At 41.9% G+C, this 27,984-nt stretch overlaps 1 protein-coding gene across 3 annotated transcripts in view; it reads left to right on the top strand.

Annotated features, from left to right (window-relative positions):
- Positions 1 to 12,683, top strand: part of PXYLP1 (2-phosphoxylose phosphatase 1) — a 55,610-nt gene extending 42,927 nt beyond the window's left edge. For all 3 annotated transcript variants that reach the window (XM_040349057.1, XM_040349054.1, XM_040349056.1), the window contains 3 exons: positions 3,031 to 3,157; positions 3,793 to 3,932; positions 11,319 to 12,683. In XM_040349057.1, the coding sequence (XP_040204991.1) occupies positions 3,031 to 3,157; positions 3,793 to 3,932; positions 11,319 to 12,250 (1,199 nt within the window). In that variant the 3' untranslated portion in view covers positions 12,251 to 12,683. The remainder of the gene's footprint in view (positions 1 to 3,030; positions 3,158 to 3,792; positions 3,933 to 11,318) is intronic.
- The last annotated feature ends 15,301 nt before the right edge of the window (positions 12,684 to 27,984 follow it).

The following is a 27,984-nucleotide window of genomic DNA, read 5'->3' as shown; positions in this document are numbered from 1 at the left end:
TTTTCTACTTATTGAATATAGCCTGTTATTTACAGAGCTTAGTTTAAGTAGATGATTCAGAACAATCCCCCTCTTTACTTTCAGTTTGCTTGCTTTGTCTGAGGTTTATAGATAAAGACCGAAGATAAATACATACAGTATTTACCAGAGATAAATACGTCATTAGTGTACATATAGGTGCATTTTTCCATGCCCCAAATTAACAATGCCATTACACAATTTCTATGTATTGAAACCAAATTGATTTAAAGAATAAGTTCTCTTTAAAAAAAAAGAGTCAGTTCGTAACATGTTACACCCTGAATATAGTGGTAACATGTTGCGAAAGGTGAACTTATCCTTTAAAAGTGATATGTCCAATATCATGACATTGTCCCACAGTGTGCACCACAAAAATGTAAGCACTTGCACCAAAGTAAAAAAAAAAGGGAGAGTAGAGGTGGATGTGTATGCAAAGACCGCACACCACTATCATGCATTAACATAGCAAATTGTTTTGCAATCCTTATGACCCCTTTCACACTGAGGCACTTTGCAGGCGCTATAATGCTAAAAAGCGCCCTGAAAGAGCGGCTCCATTCACTCCAAGCCAGAGGGCTTTCACACTGAAGCGGTGCGCTGGCAGGCCGTTACAAAATTTCCTGCAAGCAGCATCTTTGGAGCGGTGTGTACACCGGTCTTGCCCATTGAAATTAATGGGCAGCGTGGCTGAACCGCTGGCAAAGCGGCGCTACAGCGCCGCTTTGCGGGTGGGTTTAACCCTTTTCGGCCACTAGCGGCCAAATCCCTCCGCAAAAATTACGGTAACGCGGCGCTAAATAAAATAGCAGCACTTTACCGACGACGCTGCCTGCGCCCCAGTGTGAAAGCGGCGTATTTGTTTGATGGATAAAATGCTAAGTAGGTGTACATATTAAAATTGGTGCATTTCTTTCCATGAGCAGGCAAATCCCCTGAAGGTTTCTGCAAAGAAAAAAAATGCTCCTAGTGCTCTGAGGGTCCTTTGTCAAGGTAGAAAATAAATAAACACGAGAATGCCTAATCGTTTACAATTTTCTGGGCAAAGTGGTGCATTATTTGGCGGAAATGCAGGGGTGCCAATATTTTTAGCCGTGTGTGTATACTGTATTTTTTTATATATAATTACAATTTTTGTAGAATGTTAAAAAATTCATGTCCAGTGAATAGCCTTAAATGGTACAACGGCACAGTGCCTTAAAAAAGTATTCATACTCCTTGAACATTTCCACATTTTTGTCATGTTACAACCAAAAACATAAATGTATTTTATTGGGATTTTATGTGATAGACCAACACAAAGTGGCACATACAGTCATGGCCGAAATTGTTGGCACCCCAGAAACCCCAGATAAATGGGACAATTATGCCACGTACACACAATCAGGTTTTCCAATGGGAAAACTGCGAGGAGAACTTTTGCCCGGGAAGCCGCGTGTATGCTCCCTCGCAGTTTTTCCGATGGGAAAACTGCCAAACCCGCCGGCAAAAAAAGAGAACCAGCTCTTCTTTTTCCCATCAGGATTCCCAATGGACTTCTTCCCGTCGGAAATCCTAAGCGTGTGTACGGGGCATGAGGCCTTGTACACACGAGCAGACATGTCCGATGAAAACGGTCCGCTGGTTATACGTCATAACCAGCGGACATGTCCGATGAGTCGTACTAACCATTGGACATGTCCGACGGACATGGTTCCAGCGAACAAGTTTCTTAGCATGCTAAGAAACTTTTGTCCGCTGGAAACCTGTCCGCTAGGCCGGAAAACTGTCCGCTAGGCCCTACACACGGTCGGACATGTCCGCGGAAACTGGTCCGCGGACCAGTTTTAGCGGACATGTTCGGTCGTGTGTACAAGGCCTAAGAGGGTGAATCTCCCTAATGGAGGCGCAGACATCAATAAAAACCTTTTCAGGTGTTTTAATCCCTCTCCTGTTTATTAAATAAGCCTTTTCAATAAAACATATGCAAATTTGTCAGTCATTATCAGTCATATTTTATTTACTGTCATTAAAATCTAAATGAACGAAATGTAAAAATTTGCAGAAAGCTGACATTAATTCTCAGTTGTATTCTTTTTACTAAAGTTCTATCTCTATGTGATGGCTCATGAAATATAGTCTATAGAACTTCCGCTTTTACTGAAAGTGTCTGTGCTAAACTTGAAACAGGAAATCAAGACTAGACAGAAGTGTCAGAGTGGCTTTGGTCTCGGTGTTTTAGGCTGTTTCTTATTTGCATAAATGTGGCGTAAGAAACTCGTGTACTAAGACTGAACTCCTTTGTACTATTTTGGCTTGTCACATGTCATTCACAAATAAATGTAATTCCTTTTTAAAATGTGCTTCTTTCAATAAGCAAATAAAGTTTAAAATGTGTTGTAACCCATAGCAACCAGTTAGTTTTCAGCTTTACAAAATAATTTTTCTCAATAGGTTACTTCAGATTGGTTGTTGCAAGTTACTGCTTTGTGCTATTTGTATTGAATAAGCGTAAAGGTATTTAAATTTGAAGCCCCACAAAAAAAGCGTTCTTTTGTTTAGAGTTTTAGTAGTAAACACTCAGATCATGTCCACTAGGGCCAGCATAAACGTAGCAAATTTGCAGGAAAGAAATTTGCTTGATTTCCCCTTCAACATAGACCGTGTTAACAGGGGAATCCCTCATGCCGAGCAATTGTCTTCTCCCGGCAGGGGTGGACAGGAGAAGCGGTCCCTACCAGGATGGCTTCTTATTGCAAGTGAATCCGGCAGGCTGGTTGTACCCATGTTGATCGATTGACCAACTTAGTACATTCAGCCTGCCCATTAATTGGTCGAGTCGCGTCCGGTTCCTGCTGAATCAGCGTAAATTCGAACCGCGTATGGCCGGCCTAAGAAGTAATAATTATGTGTAACCCTCTCCAGTAGCTTCTGGGTTTTGTAAAAGCCCAGTTCAGGCATTTTATACTTTTTTTTTTTAGAAATTGCTTGTAAAATATGTAGTTAGATTCATACGTTCTTTCCTGTATTTAGGCCATGCACCACACAACTTGAAACTGGTTTCCGTCCAGGTGATGATCCGTCATGGAGACAGGTATCCATTGTATGCGATTCCCAAAACCAAGAGACCTGATATTGACTGTGTGCTGGAGCCTGACAGGTACAGTACATGTTCCTTAAGTAGTCTTATACTCATGTATGTTTGTGTTTAATGTATTGCAATGTAATTTTGCAATAAAACCTGATCTTTACTTGAGACTCAAGAGACTCAGAACCTGCCATACCCTTCGCTCCAATGCTTGCACCTTATGATAGGGGAATGCATGCCTAATTGGTTGCATATTACTGTCTCTTCCTGCTTGAGTGCAATCCAAAATTGTATTCCAGTTTGGGGTAGATGGCAGTAGGTTGAATTATGTAAATCGTAGCGTTTTATGTAACTCAGAACTACACGGGCAACATGCCTATACCTTGTACCCACAGGCCTCTCTGCCATGTCTTCAACTGCCATTACCATGAACTCCTTCCCCCAGCTGGATTTTCCATATTTTCAACATTATCAAGAATGTAGTTTGAACTTTGACACTATACCTGATCCATCACAAAAAGTGAGGCTTTGTTGGGGTGAAGTGCAAAGCTTAAAACTTAATTGGTCAGATTACATCCCTAAAATGATAAAGCTCTTTGATGCAATCTGCCAGTGCCCACCAAAGCTGAAATATTAGTTGAGTGGTAACTGAAGCTTATTTGAAACATGTATTTATGCTGTTATTGATCACGCTTTCTTTTATGCAGAAGTCCATCTCATCCTAACTTGGCAGAATTTGTCAATCATATGAAGAAAGGTTCAGAAGCACAAATGGATGGTACTTTGAGTAGCCTGGCTCATTTTCCTAGCCATTCTACTTGTGAAATGGGAGAGCTAACCCAGACAGGTAATTCTTTTGATATTCATATAGGAAAGAAAGTGTCTCATCATCAGACGAAGTAGGAAGTTAATTGTAGCCAGAAGATTTTTTTTTATGCTTTTGGAATAATGGCTTGCTTTCGAAATGTGTTTGCCAGACTTCTTCAAATTATATTACCACTGGCTGTGGTCTATGTATCATTTGTGGTCAACAGGCATGATCCCTTCCTGTATTTTTACAGTTTGCTGTAGGATGCAACATACTTGATGACAGGTGGATAGCAAATAGGTGGGGAGTTTGCTGCTACAGCGCCTCTGCTGCCAGAGAACAAAGCAATGCCCCTCTCCTGATTGGCAAATGGTGTACTGCAATCAAAGGGCAGAGAATGGAGTAGAAGAGGGAGCAGTTGTGGAGTACTGACATAGTTGGGGCAGCATGTTCTGCACAGTGACTGGAAGGGATAAAGGAGAACATAAAGCAGGAAAGAACAGGTTCTGAAGCAATAGACAGCAGAGTTTGTAAAAATGTTATTACAAATAAGAAGTATAGCAAGGCATCATACAAACCTAGCAACAAGGTGTCAAATCAATGACAGGAGAGAAAAAAAATACAAAAGAACTGACATTCACCTATAGGTAATGATTTTTACAGGGTAAGAGGTGGGTGTAGGTACACATGCTCCACCAAATTTAAGAGTTGTTTTAAAAGTGCTCCACAAGCCACAAGACTTGAGAGGCACTGCTTTGAAGGAATGTACTGTATGCAGGTTAAAGGCAGCAGAGTACAGCATGCTACATTTAAAAGAACAAAAACGGCAATAAAGGTTAGCTAAAGCAAAATGTAACCCATTCATTTAACTGTCTCCCAAAACCGTTATGCCCCGTACACACGACCGGTTTTCCCATCGGATTAAAAAAACTATGGTTTGCCCGATGGAATTCCTCTCATGCCTGCCTTGCATACACACGGTCGCACAAAAAGCATACAGACAAACGGTTTTCCCGCTAGGATTTTTTCCTGACGGGAAAAAAGAGATCCTGCTCTCTTTTTTTTTTTTTTTTTGGCAGTTTTCCCATCGGAAAAACTGCGATGGAGCATACACACGGTTGGAAATCCCGGCCAAAAGCTCTCATCGCAGTTTTTCCACCGGGAAAACCGGTCGTGTGTACGAGGCATTACATTCAAGGCATGCATGATAACTGTTGCAGCTGCTTTTGCTTTCACCCAAACGGTCAAGCCATCAAATGACTGTTCATTTTAGCGTGGCACCCAATGAAGATCAAAACACGATATCTATAAAGTTACAATTATATTACAAAATATTTAAGAGAATGATAGTAACATCAAATTATAAGACGATAAAATTGTACAGAACCAACATGAAACAAAGTCCCTCTATTACCCATTACATGGCAATTTGTTGGGTAATAGAACTTTTCGTGTTCATTAATTTGATGATCACAAGCGTGGGATGCAGCTCAACGCATTTTGGAAACTTCCGCAGGAGCTGGAACCACTATGTAGTATAAATATGGTGAATCAACAATATGATCAGCCTACATTAAAAAACATGGCAATTATTCTCTCAAAGTTTCAGAGGACACCCAGTGGCCTAATGCGAGTACAGTAAGACCAACAAGGACCACAAGCAGATAGTTTGGTCCAATGTCCAGAAAGGGGGAGCAAGGGTCAATAATGTAAGCAGCCCCCTTATACACTTTCTATATAGGAAAAAACACATCCAATGCAGGTTCAACCAGGGTCCTCTTCTGTACCACTACCCAGCTAATTTCATACCCTACAGTGGGGAAAATAATTATTTGATTTCCTGCAGATTTTGTAATCTTGCCCACTTACAAATAAATTAAGGGTCTATAATTGTTATCATAGGTGCATTTTAAATGACGGAGACATAATATCAACCAAAACAATCCAGAAAACACACACAATACAAATGTTATAAATTGAGTTGCAGTTCAGTGAGTAAAATAAGTATTTGATACCCTACCAACCAACAATAATTCTGGCTCCCACAGACTGGCTACAGTATGTGCTCATATTGTACACAGATTAGTCCTGTCAATTTAAGAAGGTGCTCCTGACCACAACTCATTATGTGTATAAAAGACACCTGTCCACAGAATATTTTTTATTCAAACCTTACCATCATGGGGAAGACCAAAGAGCTGTCAAAGAACCTCAAGGACAAGATTCTAGACCTGCACAAGGCTGGAATGAGCTACATGTCCATCAGCAAGAAGTTTGGTGAGAAGGAGACAACTGTTAGGCCTCGTACACACGACGGAACATGTCCACTGAAACTGGTCCGCGGACCAGTTTCCGCGGACATGTCTGACCGTGTGTACGGCCTAGCGGACAGGTTTCCAGCAGACAAAATTTTCTTAGCATGCGAAGAAACTTGTCCGCTGGAAACCTGTCTGTCGGACATGTCCGATGGTTAGTACGACTCATCGGACATGTCCGCTGGTTATGACGTATAACCAGCGGCCCGAAATCCCACGCATGCGTCGAATTGATTCGACGCATGCGTGGAAGCATTGAACTTCCGTGTATAGAGAACGTCGGTGTCTTCTACGTCACCGCGTTCTCTGTCCGCTGGGATTTTGGTCTGATGGTGTGTACACATATCAGACCAAAAGCTCCCAGCAGAAATGTCCGATGAAAACGGTCCGTGGACCGTTTTCATCGGACATGTTCGGTCGTGTGTACAAGGCCTCAGACTGAATTTTTGCAAATGGAAGAAATACAAAATAACCATCAATTGCCCTCAGTCTGGAGCTCCATCCAAGATTTGACATGGGATAAGGATGATCATGAGAAAAGTGAGGGATCAGCCCAGAACTACATGGGATGAGCTTGTGAATGATCTCAAGGCAGTTGGAACCACAGTAACCAAACAAACCATTGGTAACACAATACACCGCCATGAGTTAAAATCCTGCAGGTCCCATAAGGTCCCCCTCCTCGAGAAGGCACATGTAGAGGCCCGTCTGAAGTTTGCCAATGAACCTCTAAATGATTCAGAGAAGGATTGGGAAAAAGTGCTGCGGTCAGATAAGACCAAACTTGATCTCTTTGGCATTAGCTCGACTCCGTGTTTGGAGAAAGAAAAATACTGACTATGACCCTAAGAACACCATCCCTACAGTCTAGCACAGAGGTGGAAACATTATGCTTTGGGGCTGTTTGCTAATGGTACAGGCCAACTTTTCCGCATTGAGGGGCTAATAGGCAGGGCCATGTATTGTAAAATCTCGCATGAGAACCTTCTTCCCTCAGCCAGAACACTAAAGATGGGTCATGGATGGGTTTTCCGGCATGACAATAACCCAAAACATACCACCAAGGCAACAAAGGAGTGGCTCAAGAAGAAATACATTAAGGTCATGGAGTGGCCTAGCCAGTCTCCAGACCTTAATTCTGTAGAAAATGTATGGATGGAGCTGAAAATTCGAGTTCCCAAGTGAGATTAAGGATTTATAGAAGATCTGTAACGAAGAATGGAACAAAATTCCTCCTGAGATGTGTGCAAACCTGGTAACCAACTACAAGAAACGTCTTGCCTCTGTGCTTGCCAACAAGGGTTTATCCACCAAGTACTTTGGGCCAGATTCTGAAAGGACTTACGACGGTGCAGCGCCATGTAAGCCGTCGTAAGTCCTAATCCGACCCGTCGTATCTATGCGCCTGATTCTTAGAATCAGTTACGCATACATATCCATTAGATCCGACAGGCGTAAGTCTCTTACGCCGTCGGATCGTAACTGCATTTTTCCGCTGACCGCTAGGGGCGTGTAAGCTGATTTACGCATCGAAATATGTAAATCAGCTAGATAAGCGAATTCACAAACGTACGCCCGACCGACGCAGTAAAGTTACGACGTTTACGTTAGGATTTTCCTGGCGTATAGTTGCCCCTGCTATATGAGGCATAAGTGCGGCGTACCAATGTTAAGTATGGCCGTCGTTCGGGCGTTGAAATTTGAAAAAGTTAAGTCGTTTGCGTAAGTCGTCCGTGAATGGGGCTGGACGTCATTTACATTCACGTCGAAACCAATGACGTCCTTGCGGCGTACTTTGGAGCAATGCACACTGGGAAATTCCACGGACGGCGCATGCGCCGTTCGGGGAAAAACGTCAATCACGTCGGGTCACAGTAGATTTACATAAAACACGCCCCCCTGATCCAAATTTGAATTAGGCGGGCTTACGCCGGCCGATTTACGCTACGCCGCCGCAACTTACGGAGCAAGTGCTTTGAGAATACAGCACTTGCCCGTCTAAGTTCCGGAGGCGTAACGTAAATCAGGTACGTTACGCCCGCACAAAATTGCGCGGATGTACGAGAATCTGGCCCTAAGTCATGTTCTGCTTGGGGGTCAAATACTTATTTTACTCACTGAATTGAAACTCAATTTATAACATTTATATTGTGTGTTTTTTCTGGATATTTGGTTGATATTCTCTCTTTATCATTTAAAATATACCTATGATAAAAAATATAGACCCTTCATTTCTTTGTTGTAAGTGGGCAAACTTACAAAATCTGCAAGGGTTTAAATAATTATTTTCTCCACTGAATATCACTTGTTGCCTCGTTGGTCACATTGTCCTCACTTTAGGACACTGAGAGCCCTCCAGACGTTCGAATCATTGACTGACAAGTTTTTAATGTAGGTTGATAATATGGTTGATTCACCCTATGTATACAACAGTCACTCCAGCTCCTGAGAGAGTCTACAAAATGTAGGTGTAAAGGATAGGAGGATTTAATTCCGATTTTTACAGTGCCTTGAAAAAGTATTCATATCCCTCAAAATTTTCCAAATTTTGTCATGTTACAACCAAAAACGTAAACGTATTTTATTGGGATTTTATTTGATAGACCAACACAAAGTGGCACATAATTGTGAAATGGAAGGTAAATGATAAATGTTTTTCAATTTTTTTTTTTTTACAAATAACTATCTGAAAAGTGTGGAATGCATTTGTATTCAGCCCCCTTGTGTTAATACTTTGTAGAACCACCTTTTGCTGCGATTACAGCTGCAAGTCCCTTTGGGTATGTCTCTACCAGCTTTGCACATGTAGAGAGTGACATTTTTGCCCATTCTTCTTTGCAAAGTAGCTCAAGCTCTGTCAGACTGGATGGAGATCATCTGTGAACAGCAATTTTCAAGTCTTGCCACAGTTTACCAATTGGATTTAGGTATGGACTTTGACTGGGCCATTCTAACACATGGATATGCTTTAATCAAAACCATTCAATTGTAGTTCTGGCTGTATGTTTAGGGTCATTGTCCTGCTGGAAGGTGAACCTCCGTCCCAATCTCAAGTTTTTTGCAGACTTTAACAGGTTTTCACCTAGGATTGCCCTGTAGTTGTCCTGCGGACAGATTCTCCCACCTGAACTGTGGATCTCTGCAGCTCCTCCAGGGTTACCATGGGCCTCTTGGCTGCTTCTCTAATCAATGATCTCCTTGCCTGGCCTTTCAGTTTAGGTGGAAAGCCAGGTCTTGGTAGGTTTGCAGTTGTGCCGCACTCTTTCCATTTTCGGATGATGAATTGAACAGTGCTACATGAGATGTTCAAAGCTTGGGATATTTTTTAATAGCCTAACCCTGCTTTAAACTTCTCCACAACTTTATCCCTGACCTGTCTTGTGTGTTCCTTGGCCTTCATGATGCTGTTTGTTCACTAAGGTTCTCTAACAAACCTCTGAGGGCTTCACAGAACAGCTTTATTTTATACTGAGATTAAATTACACACAGGTGGACTTGGGTGACTTCTGAAGGCAATTGTTCCACTAGATTTTAGTTTTGGGGGTTTTAGAGTAGAGGGGGCTGAATACAAATGCACGCCACACTTTTCACATATTTATTTGTAAAAAAAAAATTAAAACCATTTATCATTTTCCTTCCACCTTACAATTATGTGCCACTTTATGTTGGTCTATTACATAAAATCCCAATAAAATACTTTTACATTTTTGCAACATGACAAAATGTGGAAAATTTCAAGGGGTATGAATACTTTTTCAAGGCACTGTATATTACTACATACTTTCCACACCAAGCGCTGTGTTACAGAGGCTTTTATAAATGCTTAATAAACACAGATTTTACAGGTATGCCCAAAAACTTTCAATCCCTATAAAATCTGCCATTGCTGGCTGCAGGGCTGTCTTCCTGAATCTAGCTGCACTAACTGGAAGGAAATTCACACTTCTGCTCTATTTTTACCCATTTTTTCCTACATTTTCTGCTGGGTTGTGCTCAATAAATATACTCCTACGTCCAGGGAATCCAGCGTTGAACTGTTGTGATCTGCCACTCCACTCTGGCCTGCCAAGTCTTTTTAACATCAGGAACCAGCTTTCTCTTACTGGTTCTTGCAGCCAGCTCCCTGATAATCTACAGTATATGTGCCCTATCCTCAAGGGTAAGCTGCAAGAACCAAGAAATGTCAGTTGGCCCCCTTGATGTGGCTAATGTGCTTTAGATTGTCCCAATGCCTCCTGGAATGTGTAACACGAGGATCTCAGGAAGCATCGGGAAGCTGGGGATGTCATTCTCACCTAAGCGAGAAATCCAGAAAAGCAAAGGTAACCAAGATAAGCATTACAAATTAATGTGCAATTCTGTGAAAGAAAGGGGAGAGAAGTAAATTTATGGAAAGTTGGGGGTAATGGTCAACGTGAAGTCCCTGTCCAGATTTAGCAAGCATCCAGTAAAGTCCAAACATATTAAACTCCCATCCTCAATTCCTATACTTGAATTACTTAGAAGTAATGAAACCAGTATCAAAAAGACAGCCTACAGTTTTTGATATAAATCATCATTGGTAACTCATATATAAAATATATATATATATATATATATATATATATATATATATATATATATATATATCTGTCCTCACAAGATGCCATCCTGTCATTGTAATAGGTAGAATATTTAATATTTATTAGTGGTACATTGCATGATCCTCCTTAATATTTAAAGCAGGCTTTGCATGAAAATGCAAGGTACGCTTCTTTTGTAGCACATCCCCATTCCCCCAAAATATCTGCTAATTGCAATAGAGAAAAAAAAGTGTTTGGGAGTAAAAAGTAAATGTTACTTCTTGCAAGATTTGGGCTTTCCATATTTACCAGGAGAAGGCCCAGTGATTTAATCCTCCACTAGACAAGCTCACAAGAAGGCAAGGGTGTAAGGTGAGTATGCTTTTCTTTCAATGCTTTTTCCCACTTAGAATTTATTATTGGAAGGGGCGGGAAAGTTACAAAATAAGCAGACCACACACCATGTTTTACTCTAGATGTGAAAAATCCCCTGTTTTTCGGTAAGAAACCTCCTAACTTCTGAAAACTATCTTGTGTTCATTATGCAGGTGTTGTTCAACATCTACAGAATGGACAGATTCTAAAAGAGAACTACATGAAGAAGCATAAGCTGATACCAAATGACTGGACCACAAAGCACCTTTATCTTGAATCTACCGGAAAGAGCCGAACGCTTCAAAGCGGGCTGGCCTTGCTCTACAGCCTCCTGCCTGGCTTTGATTGGAAGAAGATAAACATTAAACACCAGTGGAGCAGTATCTTCTGCTCCGGTCACTGCGAGTGCCCTATGAGGAACCACTATCTAGAAGAAGAGCAGCGCCGCCAATACAGCTTTAGAGTAAAGAACAGCCAGCTAGAGAAAACTTACATTAGTATGGCCAAGGTGGTTGGGGTCCCCACTCGCCAGTTAAGAGCCTCAAACCCCATTGACTCATTACTGTGCCATTTCTGCCACAATGTAAGTTTCCCCTGCACCAAAAATGGTTGCATTGACATTGAGCACTTTAAGGTCATTAAATCTCATCAAATAGAGGATGAAAAGGAGAGACATGAAAAGCAGCTTTATTACAAGTATGCACTACTTGCTACCCACCCGCTTTTAAACCAGACTGTAAACCGAATGCAGCGTATAGCTGAAAGCAAAAAGGATGAAGTGTTTGCCTTATACTCTGCCCACGATGTGACTCTTTCCCCAGTCCTCAGTGCCATCGGGCTCACAGAAGCCAGGTTCCCACGATTTGCAGCTCGCTTGGTCTTTGAGCTGTGGCAGAACTTGGAGAAAGCAAAAGAACACTTTGTCAGGATTCTGTATAATGGAGAGGATGTCACATATCAAACCTCATTTTGCCGTACCCATGACAGACGCTTAGGTCAGCCATTGTGTCCTCTTGGGAAGTTTGTCAACTTTGTGAAAAAAGAAATGTTCTCTGCTCTTAACAGCACTGGTTACTATGATGCTTGCCATCAAAGGCTGTTCTAGACCAAAAATGAACAGCAAGAAGTCTATCAATTCAGATTTATATCCGACTGTGTACAGGAAACATCCTTCATGCTTTATTATTGTGACATGTACATGTTAATTTTGTGTTTTTGCACTGGGTTAAACAGGTTTATGTTGACAGCTTGAAGTGCATCCGAGCTGCTAAATGACCATTTCAACTGCCATGCAGTTTTTTCCTTTACACAAACACAAGGTCACTTAAGTAATTAATGAAATAACATCAGCCTTATATAGCAGGTCACGGGTAATGGTTTAATGTAAAAATGTATGAGCTGCAATGTAGTATTATACAATGTTAGAGAATGAATGTATTAAGCATAGTTATGCCTACATTGTGTTCTGTATCTTATGAACTTATTCATTAATCTGTGGTGTTTACTAGATCCAAACTAGAACAAATGTGCAAAAAAAATAAAAACTGGCTGCACACAGTAGGATGTTAGTTGGCTAGTTAAACCAAGTTTACAACACCTTTTGTATAATACAAGGCTCATACTATTAGATCAAAATTGTTAAAGCACACCTAAAATGCAAGTTCTTTTTAAATGTGGATAAAAAAAGAGTCCACAAAAAACACTTGTAGGATAAAAAAACTATAGATAATATACTCATCTTTCCCCTAGCTTCCACCTGTGGTGCCAATGCCAAGACAAAGTGAAACAAACAGTGTGGCTCATGAGCTGTGAACTACTTCAGCAGCATAGGTTTTGCCTTTTTTGCATCCTCTCTAATCCTGAAATGCTCAAGGCAGTCGCTTCTGCCTACCATTTGGTCCAGCCCTGAGTACCACCTATGCAAGGGTGATGTAATTCTCCTTCAGATAATATTTGGGGATTGTAGAGTAGCCCAAATCGTAATAATAATGCCGCGTACACACCATCGGTTTGTCTGATGAAAACGGTCTGAACCACCTCTGGAGGGAGTCTATTCCACATTTTCACAGCTCTAATGCCGCATACACACGATCGGTTAGTCTGATGAAAATGGACCGTTTTCATCAGACTAACCGATCGTGTGTGGGCCCCATCGGTTTTTTATCCATCGGTTAAAAAACTAGGAACTTGTTTTAAAATTATCTGATGGTTAACTAACCGATAGGAAAAAAACGATCGTCTGTAGGCACGTCCATTGGTTAAAAATCCACGCATGCTCAGACTAAATTAGGGGACGGGAGCGCTCGTTCTGGTAAAACTAGCGTTCGTTATGGAGATAGCACATTCATCACGCTGTAACAGACAGAAAATCGCGAAACGTCTTTTACTAACACAAAATCAGCTAAAGCAGCCCCAAGGGTGGCGCCATTGGATTTGAACTTCCCCTTTATAGTGCCGTTGTACGTGGTTTACGTGACCGCGTTCTGACACAATCGTTTTTTTAACCGATGGTGTGTAGGCACGACTGATCATCTGTCAGTTTCATCGGATAACTAATGAAAAAATCCATCAGTCCGTTTTCATCGGATGGACCGATCGTGTGTACAGGGCATAAGACTCTCCCAGCACACTGCTGCAGTGTTTTCTTAAAAGACTTGGAGTACGCTCCATTCCCAGGATCTCAGCAGCAGGACAATGACTTCACCCCCTGAACTAAGGGAGCTGGATGACAGATGAGTATAAATATCTAATGTTTTCTAAACTTTTACACAGCATTTTAGGAGGGTGGCACATTTTAAAAGAAGATCTTGCATGCAGTGTATGATCTGCCTTAAGAATGACTGCACTCGTTATGCAGTTTCAAGTAAATTTTGACGGGCAAACTGGATCTTCCATTTCCTATAAGCTCATAAACTGCAGAACTGAAGGATGGGCCCCTAAACTACTCCTATACTTTTGAGAGTTTGATTAGGATTTATCCCGTAAGGAATGTACTCATAAAAAGACTTGGCTAGATGTTTGCAGCTGAGCATGTATAAGACACAATACCCAATATGCCTTCTCCTCGGTACTGTGCTTGGCATATGTTGCCTTAATCAGGAAGGCAGATTGGACAGGATTATGCTTAAAACTTCTCTGTGAGAAATCTCCGGTACGTGGACATCTTTTAGAAAAATTGACAAGGACCTCATTACTTGGATGTGAAGAACAGACAGTAGTTTTCATAAGGCATCTTTGTAACCTCTAAGGCCCCGTACACACGACCAAACATGTATGCTGAAACTGGTCAGCGGGCAAATATTCCTGGACGTGTTTTAAAACCGTCCGCTGGAATCCTGCCCGTTTGGACATGTACGGTCGTCAGTACAGACCTACCGTACATGTCCGAGCGCCCGCCGTCCCTCGCATGCGTCGAATGACTTTGACGCATGCGTGGAAGCCTTTAAATGGCAGGCCCGCCCACGTCGCTGCGTCATCGCCGCGTCATTGTCGCGGCGACGACGCGGACACGCCCCGCGTAGTGTTTACGCGCGGACTTCTGTACGATGGTTAGTACAACCATCGTACAGAAGCCCTCTGGCAGGCATGTACGGTGAAAACGGTCCGACGGACCGCTTTCATCGTACATGTTTGCTCGTGTGTACCGGGCCTAAAAGTTAACTTCTAATTATACCACATTGTTTTATGAACTGTTCTGGGGTCACTTTGATCATAATTTTTTGATGTAGCTCAACAGCATAGACTTGTTGGCTTAATAATTGTCTATTAATGTTGTTAAAAGTCGTTGTTGTTTTAAAGTCAAACTTAAACTAATCACCAGCCAAATCACTAAATATATGATTTGAAATACACATGCCAGAAACTTATGTGGCGGTTAAAATGTTTGTGACTGTTCAAACATCTTTCTGATCCTCAAACTCGTGCCATATTGCTGAGCCAGTGAGTAGAAAATTAGACAATGTCACCTGACTGCCCCGTTCTACTGATCGGATAAAGATAGAGCAGCCACAGCACACTGATGAGGTCACCTCTGTTCCCGCTTCCAGTAAATAAGTTTACAGTGTTAACACAGTTGAACCCAAGAGCATGATCAACTGGCACTGATGGCTCAGAATTTTTATGTGGAGGAGATTACCCTAAAAGCCAGTATACGGACAAGTTTGAAGTACTTATATCAGCTATAGATAACAAATATTTAAACATTTTTAACAGACATAACTGGATTAAAAGGTTGTTTTTAATGCCTGGAGTTGGGCTTTAAAGAGGAGTTCCACCCAAATTTGGAACTTCCTCTTAACCCACTCCTCTCCCCCTTACATGCCACATTTGGCATGTCATTTTTTTGGGGGGGGAGTGGGGGCTTCAGCAAGAGTGGGACTTCCTGTCCCACTTCCTCCTTCCTGTAGGCGACTAAGCTTAATCGCCTTCAGGAAGGGGCTGCTGTAGGCGATCGCCTAGGACACGTCACAGGTCCTAGGCGATCTCCTGGCCAATTACACGGCGCCGGGCCGCGCGGCTCGCGCATGCGCAGTGGGTGCCCGGCCGTGAAGCCGAAAGCTGTCACGGCCGGGTGCCCACACTGAGAATGAAGACGCCGGCCGGGGAGGGGGGGGAGAGGAGCGGAGCCCCGGCCGGCGCGTCGCTGGAGCGCTGGAGCAGGTAAGTGTCTGTTTATTAAAAGCCAGCAGCTACACTTTTTGTTGCTGCTGACTTTTAATAAACATACAAATGGCTGGAACTCCCCTTTAAGTATAATTTAAACTCCTGTGTCATTTGGCACTGCTAATATTTTTTTATTGCAGTTCCTGGTTGGCATGTTGTGTGATGTATTGAAATTCACAATCTAATCTTTCATTGTACCAGATCATTAAAGTAGAATTTCAGGTTTCAATGCACTTTAAATAGTGTGTTTCTGGCAAAGTTGGTACAAACAAACTATTTTCATTACAGAATGATGCAACCGCTGAGTGTGTTGTAATATACTGTAGTAGCATTAGCTGCATAGAGTAAGTGCCGCTGTATTCATTATTAGTACGGGCAACTTCCTGTCTGCTGCTGGAAGTCAGCGCTGAATGCTTTTTTTTGCCATTCAGGCGATGCCTTGTAATTTTATCAGTGAATACCAGGTTTCCTTTGGTTGAGTTGGAAATCGTGAGGTCATCTTCCCACTTCTCCACCTCTGCCAATCCAAAGTCTTGTATTCATCGATACAAAAACAAAGCTTCTCCTGAATGTTGGAGAAACACTGATTCTCTTTCATTCTGGCAGCAGACAGGAGGACCCCCTGTACTGCTGCCTGAAAACACAGCTACATTTACTTTATGTAGCTAATGCTACTACAGTGCAATAAAGTATAATTAAAGGCAAACTTTTTTTGTAGTTTTGGATAGAGTGGAGAGGCATTAGAACACCTGTAAGTTTTTATTGCCATCTGTGTCCTCATTAAAGGAGTTCTCTGACCTAAAACTTTTAACCCCCGCTGTGCCCGGGCTGTTAGAAAATAAACTTTCACTTACCTGCCTACGATCCCCCGTTGTTCCGATATCGCCGTCCCGTTCTCCGGTCCCGGTCTCTTCCGCTTCCTGTGTGTCGGTGACTCATAGTGCGCTCAGCCTATCAGTGGCCGCGACGGGACATTGCTGCGGCCGCTGATAGGCTGAGCGCACTATGAGTCACCGACACACAGGAAGCGGAAGGGGCCCGGGACCGGAGAACGGGACGGCGATATCGGAACAACGGGGGATCGTAGGCAGGTAAGTGACAGTTTATTTTCTATTTTTTTACAGCCCGGGCACAGCGGGGGTTAAAAGTTTTAGGTCAGAGAACTCCTTTAAGGAGATTCACCCTCTATATTTGTCCTGTTTAACATCAGCATTGAAAGTAAAAGAAAATGCCAAATTTTGGGTTGTTTCCAGAAAAGTAACAGGGGGGAAATCTTCCAATGGGGACACTAGTTCTGGTGACTTGGGGGTCCCGAAGGAATTCCCTTATTTTTCAGGGTTCTAATCTCACACCTATTTGGCTATGGGACAAAAGGTAAAGGGAAATCTCTCCAATGGGACACAGACAGTGTTTGTGTTTTGTTTGTTTTTATTGTGCAGTCAAGTATGTAGACAAGTGTAATCTGGTTATTGCTTGAATAAGACTTCAGGTACTCAATGTCAATGCTGTTTTGATGTTTTTTTTTTTTCTTCCCTTTTTCTTTCTCGTGTTCTGTCAGTGTGCATTCTATTTTATTATCAACCTATTTAATTTAACATGAAGAGAAAGGTGAAGACATTCTTCATAACTCAGCAAATATATATATATATATATAAAGTCTTTTTTGTGAACTAGGACCTTTATTCGCTCATGTAGTGAGCAGGGGTCAAGTCCTGGGGAAAAAAGTGTGGGAACTCCCACCCAAGATCCACTCCCCCACCAAAAAAAAATGATGCGCTCATATGCATAATTACTAAAGCAGATACATTTGGTCTAGAACTTTACAATTGAACATTCTCATAACCTGGGACATTCCAGTCTTTCTCTGTGCCATCTCTCGGTTTAGGTTATTTTGTCTTTGAAAGAATCTGGAAGTATTTTAATCATCCTGGAGTTGAGAGCGATTTGTCTGCCATTACTTCACTAATTCTCCCCTCCCCCCAGGTTCAATGGGGCGATGCCACAGCTGTCACTTATATCAATCATCCGGGGGTACCAAGATTGTTGCTGCATTGACAAAAGTAGAATGTATCCTGTCACAAGACGAGTTTCATTCCAGCACTGGCAGGAAGATGTTCTCAGCAGACAACACCTAGATGCCCGAGACTAGTCCCTTCAGCAGTGTGTCTGAGTCATGTGAATTTACTAGTATGTTGGTTTGACAGGACACCGGACCCAATGGTGAGTGCAGCAGATGCCTTGGGGACACCATGGTATCAGTATGCCCTGATCTATGCCTTTGTTCAGTTGAAGCTACTACCTCATCTACTTTGAAGAATTAACAGCGAGGGCATTTCAGCGATCATCCTAGCTCTAGATTGGCCTTGGGGAGTGTAGCACCCTGACTTTGTTTGGCGATTAGCCACTGCTTTGTGCTCTCTACCATATTGGTCAGATTTATTATCCCAAGGACCAATATTCCACCCTGTTTCTCTGGATTTATTGGCCTGGTTGTTGAAACCCAAGTTCTATAAAATGGGTGTTTTTCTGATTCACTTATCCTGACTGTGATAAAAGCTTGTAAATATACACCCCCCCAAGGTGTTGCAGTGCAAGTAAAAGGCTTATTCTCACTGGTGTGAGGTCATTTGCAATGGTACTTAAAGTAAATCTGTCAGGATAAGTGGCTAAAGTGAAAAATTGCAGGCACAACCTCCTTTAAATGTGTTCTTGAGTTCCCTGGGAGCCCCCGATCTTTTCCATTATTTCATATCCTTCCTTTTGGTCAGTAATGCCACTTATCATAGTGATTGACTAATAGCAAAGCATTGAAGGGGTATGTCAGCCCTTGATGCTGCAGGAGAGTGTTATCAAATTTATATATCAGAGGGTCGTAGTGCTTGAAGCTCCTGTATAGCTTCAGAATAAATCTGAAGGTGCCTGCAGTGTATCACTACAGCCACTTAAGGGTTTCTGAGGACCTGAAAAGTATACAGTGGAACCTTGGATTACGAGCATAATCCATTCCAGGAGAATGCTTGTAATCCAGAGCACTCGCATATCAAAGCGAGTTTCCCCATAGCAGTCAATGGAAACGAAGATAATTCGAGAGGTTCGGAAACAATCAGGAACGGAGTGTTTCCAAGTGCATCCGAGCGGCTCCGAACATCTCAGAGTGTCACCGGCGCCCCCACACCTCTGGCCAAATGCGGTACTGCACACCTGAGAGGCTTGAATTCTGCTCGTATTGCGAGACAACACTCGCAAACAGAGTCAGGATTTAATAGCTCGTATTGCGAGGTATTACTGTACTTTAAAATATATGTGCAAGTGTGTATTCTAATGTCATATTATTAATCATCCGTCCATCATATGTTAACTGTTTCAACTGTTTTGAGCAGTCTGGTATCGTTTTTATCAAAGAGTAAAAAAAATTGATCAACAGAGCCGTAAATTGTTTTATTATTAGTAAAATACATGCATCACCTATACAGTAAACAAGTAGTGGCCGGTCCCTAGGGGCGCCAGACTAATGCCTTTCTATTAGGTCTTTTTTTTTTAACCACATGATTAGAGCCTGATGCTCTAATTGGCTTAAAAAAGGTTGGGCACTGTGCCCAAACCCTCCCACTTAAGGATAACTAGTGAATCCATATTCGCTATAGGTTTCCAGCTTCTCCTCCCAGCCAGTCAGGACAGGAGGCAGATCTAAAGATGATCGGGTTGGTCAGGAGGAGAAGCCAGGGAAGCCGAAGCGCCATGACCGCTGGAGGGGTGAGTGCAGACCTGGGGGGGTTTGTTCCTCCCCCCCCAAAAAAAACATGTTTAGCACCACCCGCCACTGCAGTAAACCATGTTATTAGTTCTCAGAAATTTTTGTGGCTTTATAATTGCCTCAAACTTGCAGCTTTGTTACTTTTTTATGAATTTTCAGTGCAACTTGCGTTGATTCAATGCCATGATATACAGTGTACTACTTTTGATTTCCTGGTAGTTTTCTTCCCCCATTACAGCTTACATTCTTCCAGTAGGAAACTATTGGAAAAGCAGAGTTGATTGAGATTGAAATATTTGACTAATGTTAAAAGTTAATTTGATTTGATGTGTTGCAGTGAATTTTTATTTGAAGCCCTGAGTGGTCTCGTAGTTTAGTGTTTGGAAAATGTTATTTGCTTTTCGTAGTTGTGCAATGTGTCTAAAGGTTCATATCTGCACTGTATGCTTCACGATGAACTGAACCAACAACACAGATATTGCTGTAAAACATTTGTTTATTCATGCACAACCCAATTACAGAAACAGATCTTGGATTTTTGCTATTTTGCTCAAAAATTTTAATTTATATTAATAGCCTAAATGGTCCTCACTGCAGTCACCAGTGAGAGCACTAAGGCAAATTTTAGAAAAATACAACTTAAAGGGCCACCAAACTTGAAAATAAAAATGAAAAAGAGGCACTAGTAACAGTTCCATACCAACACAAAATTTAGAGAAAACCTTTGGGACAAGCTTATCTAACCCCTGGTGCCTCTTACCTTTGAATTTGCCTGTGCCTGGAGAAACCCCCTCTACCCCTTTGTATCCACTTCCGGGTGGTCGAGAAATAGTACATCACTGCAATCCCATGGCGTAATACCCAGGCATATCAGCAGGCATTGTCAAATGGTGGAATGCAAGGGTAATAATGGTGACTCTGGCTATTTTTGGCAATAACATGGTGTGGGTGGATTTCTGACAGTCACAGGCAGTGTCACGCCCCTTCAGCTTGTATCTTAGAATAACAGGGAGGTAAAGCCTCCATCAATAAAGATGTAATATCCCGCCCCCATTGTGTTTAGCTTGTTAATGGGACTGGAGGAGGAGGGAGGGAGTAGACTGTCATTTACCGCTGTGACTCTGAAACACTGCTCTGAAAAATCCCTAGCTGAATTAGGGACATGAACAAAAGGTGGAGATAGAGAACAACAGGATAAATCATTTTTTTTGCAGAATACAGAAAACAAATCCTAGTTACTGAGTGAGTATGAACAGCATGTAATACAGCATTTATTTATAGTTTTCAATGGTGTGGGTTTAATGACATTTTAAATAAATTAACAAAAATAAATAAAACAGAAGCCTAAATTAAAATGGTAAAAAAAAAAATAGAAAAAGTAAAAAAACAGCAAAAATTAATAGTGAACGGAAAGAAGTTAGTTATTTAGAGCTGATTAGAGTATAAAGTATAAACTTGAAAATTTGTACCTGGAAAAAAATAACAACCTTAGAAACTGTTAATCCAGGAAATGTCCATTTGCCTTATGGGAAAGGGGAAGGATATTTTCCCCAAAGGAGTAAATTGGATCATGCTTTATAGGGAGGCTTCCTCTGGATCAAGTATGGGTATTGGGTTCTGTACATAGAGTATAGCCACAGAAGCAGAGAGGGGACAGATAGCAGGCTGCAGATGACGGAGGCATGTAAACTGACCACGGTGTCAGGGCTCAGCAGCCACCATACACCGTGTCAGTTTACAGAAGGGGAGGGGAGAAACTGGCAGGATCAGCCTGTTTGTTTTAGGTGTTACATGGGGGCTTTTTGGGGTTAACAAACTCTTTAAACCCTACACAGGTGAAACATGTTAGAAGGCCTGGATCAAGAGCCAGCTAAAGCCAATATGTGATCATTTCTTTTCTGATTCACTCTATTGGCGGGCAGTCCTGTGAAACTAGCTATATGGACAAGCCGAACGTGTTCTTATCAATGAGCGGTGCTGCTTTTCATATGGTTCATACGGGTAAATACCATGTAACAATTATTTTTGAATAAAGTTTCTGTACAGTGTTACTTACACTGTTCATAAGCTGTGTTTTTCACAGAAGGGACTGCCGAGGTAAAAAAGGAAGCATGATCTGTTGGCAAATAGCACCAGCAGTAGTATATGTAACGTTTTGGGGGTTTACGCTGCACAATGTTTGCAAGAAGTTAGATCAGCCAGCTTGTCATTTGTTTTGTGGCCCTTTAATTTGACTTTCCATGGCAATCTGGTGAATTTGGTGGATGATGGTGGGTTTAGTCACCTTCTGGCTTCTAATAGTATTCAAGGAACCCAAATTTCACAGTTCTGTGCCCTATTAGGACCTTCCTCATACAACATGCACAGCAATGTGCTTAAGTTGGAGTTCATATATACGTGTGTGTATATATATATATATATATATATATATATATATATATATATATATAATGTAGAAAATGTAACTGTTGAGCCAGACTTTTTTTTATCATGTCTGGCGGAAAGGTAGGGAGTATGGCCCTGGCATCTGAGTGGAGAGTGTTCGTTATGAGTCCTCGTTTTTTTGTTCTATGCAGCCAGGAGATAACTAAACTTGACCAAAGCTGATCAATTGGTTTGAATAAACATACAGTGTAACATTTGATTCTGATAAACTCAATTAAATGTTATATAAGTAAACATAATGATCTGTATAGTAGTAAAGCTGTTTTGACAAATTTAGAGATTTCATTAAAACCAAGTTTGACTTTGTTATATTCTTGTCTTGTTGAAATTGTCTGTAATGTAGCATTATTCCATTTTATAACATGTACTTTGAAAATAAAAAACATTGTAACAGTAATTTTAACTGACTGAGAAATGGCAGTGTATTTTCTACCAATAAACAAAGCATTTTGGGAATAAAATACGTATTTTTGATTTGTGAGACAAAATTATATTTAAATGTTTCTGATTTTACTTGATTGTATTTGAAATCTTGTAGCTAACATTACTTAAAGCGGGGGTTCACCCAATTTTTTTTATTTTTATTACATCTATCAGAGCCAGCATAGTAAGGACATTACATTTCGGCAGGTCATTTTCTTATTTTTCTCTGTACATACCTTTATATCCTGATGTCCAGGGCTTCCGGGTTCCGATGACTGCGGGACTGGGCGTTTCTATCCTTCAGTTCGATGATTGATGGCTTGTGAAACAGGTGACCTGTCGCACAACGCCCATCACCAGATGTCGGGAAATACCCGAGCTGCGTGTCGGCATTATACGGCGCCTGCACAGTCAGCTCTACACGGCAGGCGCAGACACCGTATAGTGCCGACTCGCAGCTCGGCAATTTCCGGAAATCTGGTGACGCGCGTTGTGCGACAGGTCACCTGTTTCACAAGCCGTCAATCATCGAACGGAAGGATAGGAACGCCCAGTCCCGCAGTCATCGGAGCCCTGAGGCTGGGATAGGAACGCCCAGTCCCGGAGACATCAGAACGCAGAAGCCCTGGACAAAATCAGGATATAAAGGAAAGTGCAGAGAAAAAAAAGAAAAGAAAACATGCCGAAATGAAATGTCCTTACTATGCTGGCTCTAATATAAAAAAAAAACGTTTTCCGGGTGAACCTCCACTTTAACATGGTCGTATTCAGAACTTATGCTGCTCTAGGAACACCCTAATGATGATGCCCTTTTGTAGAAGCTCCACCCCTTTTTGTTATGTGATCAATTTTAGTAAAAACAAATGCTAGAATGTGCTATTGGAGGCATTGTTGGTCTACTACCAAAACAGGGATGTCTTTCTTTTCCTGAGTCTGTGGATTCTTCTCAACATCAGCTGCACCTCTCCACAGATGTCCAGAAATTGTCACCAGATAGAAAAAAATAAACAAAAGTTTACCACAATACTATTCCTTCCTATCTACTTTCTAATGGTAGCAGCATATGGATTCAAAGTAGTTATTGGTGGAGACGCTTCAGTCTCCCCCATAAAAAAATAAGTCATTATCTAGGACACTTACCTGTCCAGGGATCCAGCACTGTCCTCACCTGAGCTGATTCTTCAATGGGCTTTGGGTCCAGGTGCCAGCACCTTAAAGGGGTTGTAAAGGTACAATTTTTTTTTTCCTAAATGGCTTCCTTTACTTTAGTGCAGTCCTCCTTCACTTACCTCATCCTTCCATTTTTCTTTTAAATGTCCTTATTTCTTCTGAGAAATCCTCACTTCCTGTTCTTCTGTCTGTAACTCCACACAGTAATGTGAGGCTTTCTCCCTGGTGTGGAGTGTTGTGCTCGCCCCTCCCTTGGACTACAGGAGAGTCAGGACGTTCTCTACATTGCAGATAGAGAAAGGAGCTGTGTGTTAGTGGGCGTCCTGACTCTCCTGTAGTCCAAGGGAGGGGCGAGCACGACACTCCACACCAGGGAGAAAGCCTCCCATTACTGTGTGGAGTTACAGACAGAAGAACAGGAAGTGAGGATTTCTCAGAGGAAATAAGGACATTTAAAAGCAAAATGGAAGGATGAGGTAAGTGAAGAATGACTGTACTAAGGTAAAGGAAGCTATTTAGGGATTTTTTTTTTTACCTTTACAACCCCTTTAACTAAGGAAAACCAAGCCATGCTGTGCTTTGTGAATGGTCACACAGTCTTCTGGGACCTGTCATGTGTCCCAGAAGGCTGCAGGCGAAGACAGGGGGGTGTAACTTCCGCTCAGATCGATGCAGTGATCCAGATGGAAGAGGGAGCAGGCAATTGTCAAAATCAGGAAATATAAATAAATTTTGCGCCTATTAAGTAAGTAAAAAAATAAGCCGCTATCCCCTACTATTCAAAATTTGGAAGATGTGATGAAAAGTGTATATTAATGGAGGCGCTAATGAATGAATTATTAAATTTAAGATCAATAATTAGCAGTAGAAACACACACCAGCCTGCCCACATCAACTAAATTGCTATAGCTGCTGTGTAATCCTAAAGGAAAGATAATTTGGAAAAAATATAATTACAGTGCAATAAAAATGCAAACCATGAGTATTGTTGTGAAACAAGTGAAAACAACACTTTAATTGTCAAAATCAGGTATCCACTCACACCCCCCACAAAAAACTAAGTGCTAAATGGGGGGGGGGGGGGGCAAGTGGAACTTCCCTTTTTGGATGAAGTTCCATTATAATGTTAATTGGAGCACAACAAAGTTACTGGCGGTTTATGATTTAATTCTGTCTAGTAATAGAAAAGCACCAAAAGTGTCTCTAATGCCTTGTACACACGGTCAGACTTTTGACTGTACAAAAGTCCGCCGTGGGTCCATCAAATGGAAAGAAAGAAAACCGGTTCTCTATCTAAGGTCCGTCGGACTTCCAAAAAAAAAAAAATGTCCGATAGAGGCTACACAGCCGGACTTTCCTTGGAAAAAAGCCAGTCTGACTTTTTGTCTCTGAAAATCCGTCCGTGAGTACGAGGCATAAAGATCACCTAGTCAGATTCTTTCCTTTTGGAACATGCGCTAGACATACAAAACCCAGGGTCAAATGAAGGGAATACAGGATTTCTTCCTTTCAGATACTTATGCTATAAAAAGCCCTTCTGGCAGCTATGTACATTAAAATACAAAATATTTAAACTGTGTTAATGATTGAAAATAAGAAACTAGAGATCACACGCTTCCATGGGTAAAGTAGAGTGCAATTTCAATGTCATTTTCAGTACTTTGTTGCCTGAAGGAAGATTTTATTACATCAGAACTGCTTCTTGCCAGTTAAGGCAATTCGTATTTAAGTTATTAGAACTACTCAAGACCAAAAGCTTCTCTTTTTTAATACATATACAATTTAAAGTGTTTTATTATATTTTGATAAATGTGTTTGATAAATGCAAAAAAAACAGTTGATTCTGCCAAGAATGTTGTGAGCAATTTTTTTTGTGCTTTATGCCTGCTTTATGCCTGTTTCCTCTCTTTATACTACAGTATACCCCCTTCCAAGTTATTGGGGGAAGGTGGGGTTGTAGTCCTGTCCTAACGGTGAAAGTACAGTGCATAAGTGAGCATTGTCACCGTCACCCTAGAACAGAAATTGTGTTGCTGACAAGATCACCTGATGAAAATATAGGAACCTAAAAAAGTAAAAACAAATGCAGCCACCATATCGAAGGACTGGTAAGCTACAATTTTATAACATTTTTGGGCCAGATTCACAACGAGCGGGCGCAACGTAACTTTTCTGATTTAAGTTACACCGCCGCAAATTGCCCGATCCACAAAGCACTTACCTGGAAATTTGCGGCGGTGTATCCTAAATCAGTCCGGCGCAAGGCGGGCCAATTCAAATGGGGCGAGTCCCATTTAAATTAGGCGCGCTCCCGCGCCGGACGTACTGCGCATGCTCCCGACGCTATTTTCCCGACGTGCTTTGCGCGAAGTTACGTTACGCCGAGTTTTGTGAATTCGCGATGGGTAAAAAAGAGATGCAGCGAAAAAAAAAAAAAAATTGACAGCGACGCGGGAAAGACGGGTACACTTTTACATGGTGTACTAACTTTACACTTTGGAAAAGGTACCCTATCTTTGCGACGGCAAACTAACACTTACGGCGACTTAACAAAGGGAAAAAGCTTTGTGGATCTCCGTAAGTGCTAATTTGCATACCCGACGCTGGATTACGACGAGAAATGGCCCCAGCGGCGGCCGACACGGTACTGCATCCTAAGATCCGACAGTGTAAGTCCATTACACCTGTCGGATCTTAGGACTAGCTATGCGTAACTGATTCTATGAATCAGCCGCATAGTTAGAAACAGAGATACGACGGCGTATCAGTAGATACGCCGTCGTATCTCTTTTGTGAATCTGGCCCTTTGTTCATGGTTTTAGATATGTTTTAAGAGTGGATATTTCTTGGCAGACCTTGCTGCTTAACTCCAGTCTAATGCCTCGTACACACGACCATTTTTCACGATGAGAAAACTGCCATTTTTTCTATTGGTCGAGATTTTTTTTTTAAACCAGCTCTTTTTTGTCGTCGCGAAAAAGGGTCGTGTGTATGCTTTTCCGAGGGGAAAAAAACGTGCATGCTCAGAATCAAGTATGAGACGGGAGCGCTCGTTCTGGCAAACTAGCATTCGTAATGGAGATAGCACATTCAACACGCTATAACTGACTGAAAAGCACAAGGCTGAAAAGCGCGAATCGTCTCTCACCAAACTTTTACTTACACTAGGATCAGCAAAAGCAGCCCAAAGGGTGGCGCCGTTTGAAAGGGACTTCCCCTTTATAGTCCCGTTGTATGTCACCACGCTTTAGTCGGACGTTTTTTTGCATGAACGTGTGTATGCAAGTCAGGCTGGAGAGGAATCGCGTTGTGAAAAATTACGGGTTTTTGAACGTCAGGAAAAATGGTTGTGTGTACCCAAAATAAGGCTCGGTTCACACCTATGCAGTTCACTTTTGATCTGTTTCAGTGCTTTTTGCTGTGCGTTTTGAATACACGATTTTGCCAAGACTTGTGCTTTACACTTTTTTTATCCTTTTTTTTTTGGCCAATTTGTTGGGCAGATTAAAAAACACAAATTGCAGCAAAATCCCAGTAAAATCATGACAAAAATGTAATGCATGCTTTTCTGCAGCTTCTCCATTGAAGTCCATTAAGCCAAAAAAGAGAAAAAAAAGCACAGTTTTGCATTTAAAATAAGTCCCTGACACTTACCAAAAACGCAGCGGCTGAAAAAAGAAAAAAGCATAGATGTGAACGTGTCCCATAAGAAACCATATTAAATGAACTATAGTGCGTTTCTGCAAAAAGCACCAAAAAACACAGGTGTTTTACAGCTACTTACCCAGTTGAAATATGGGAGCTGTCTTAACTGCCAGAGGATTTGTAATTTTGTGCAGCCGGTCCTGGGATTTTTTTTACAGCCCTGCTGCCCAGCACAGCCGGCCTGGTGCCTTGACTTTTTCTGCTGTAGTTAAAATGATAGTAAAGTCTGCATACTAGCATACTAGCACTGCATACTAGCACATTATGAAAGACATCTTAAAGCAAAGCCCTCCAGCGGCATGCTGTCACCGCTGCAGAGGCTTCCATCTTCACCTGGTCTTCTTTCCGCATTTCGGGAGTCCGGATTCTGACCGTCTGGCTGAGCCGTCACTCCACACGTAGAAGTCGCGGCCGCAGCACACAGCTCTGAAGGAACGGCACAGGTATGCTGTTCCTACAGGTAAGCTTAACTGTAGGTAAAAATAACCAAAAAGAGTTTATTACCACTTTAAAAGGTTCACATACTTTTACTGCTGCAGAATGGCTCTCCTAGGCGAAATCTTGTACCGGTACAGCTTTGCCCAGGAGAGCCACCAGAGGGCATGCGTGAGACACCCGTTGCACAGCAGGGAACCCGATGTGTGTGGCTGGCGGGCAGGATCGCTGCCGGCCACGCACGA

Source organism: Rana temporaria, chromosome 4, assembly GCF_905171775.1.
Source record: "Rana temporaria chromosome 4, aRanTem1.1, whole genome shotgun sequence".
NCBI lineage: Eukaryota > Metazoa > Chordata > Amphibia > Anura > Ranidae > Rana > Rana temporaria.
This window is presented reverse-complemented; position numbering and strand designations above follow the sequence as displayed.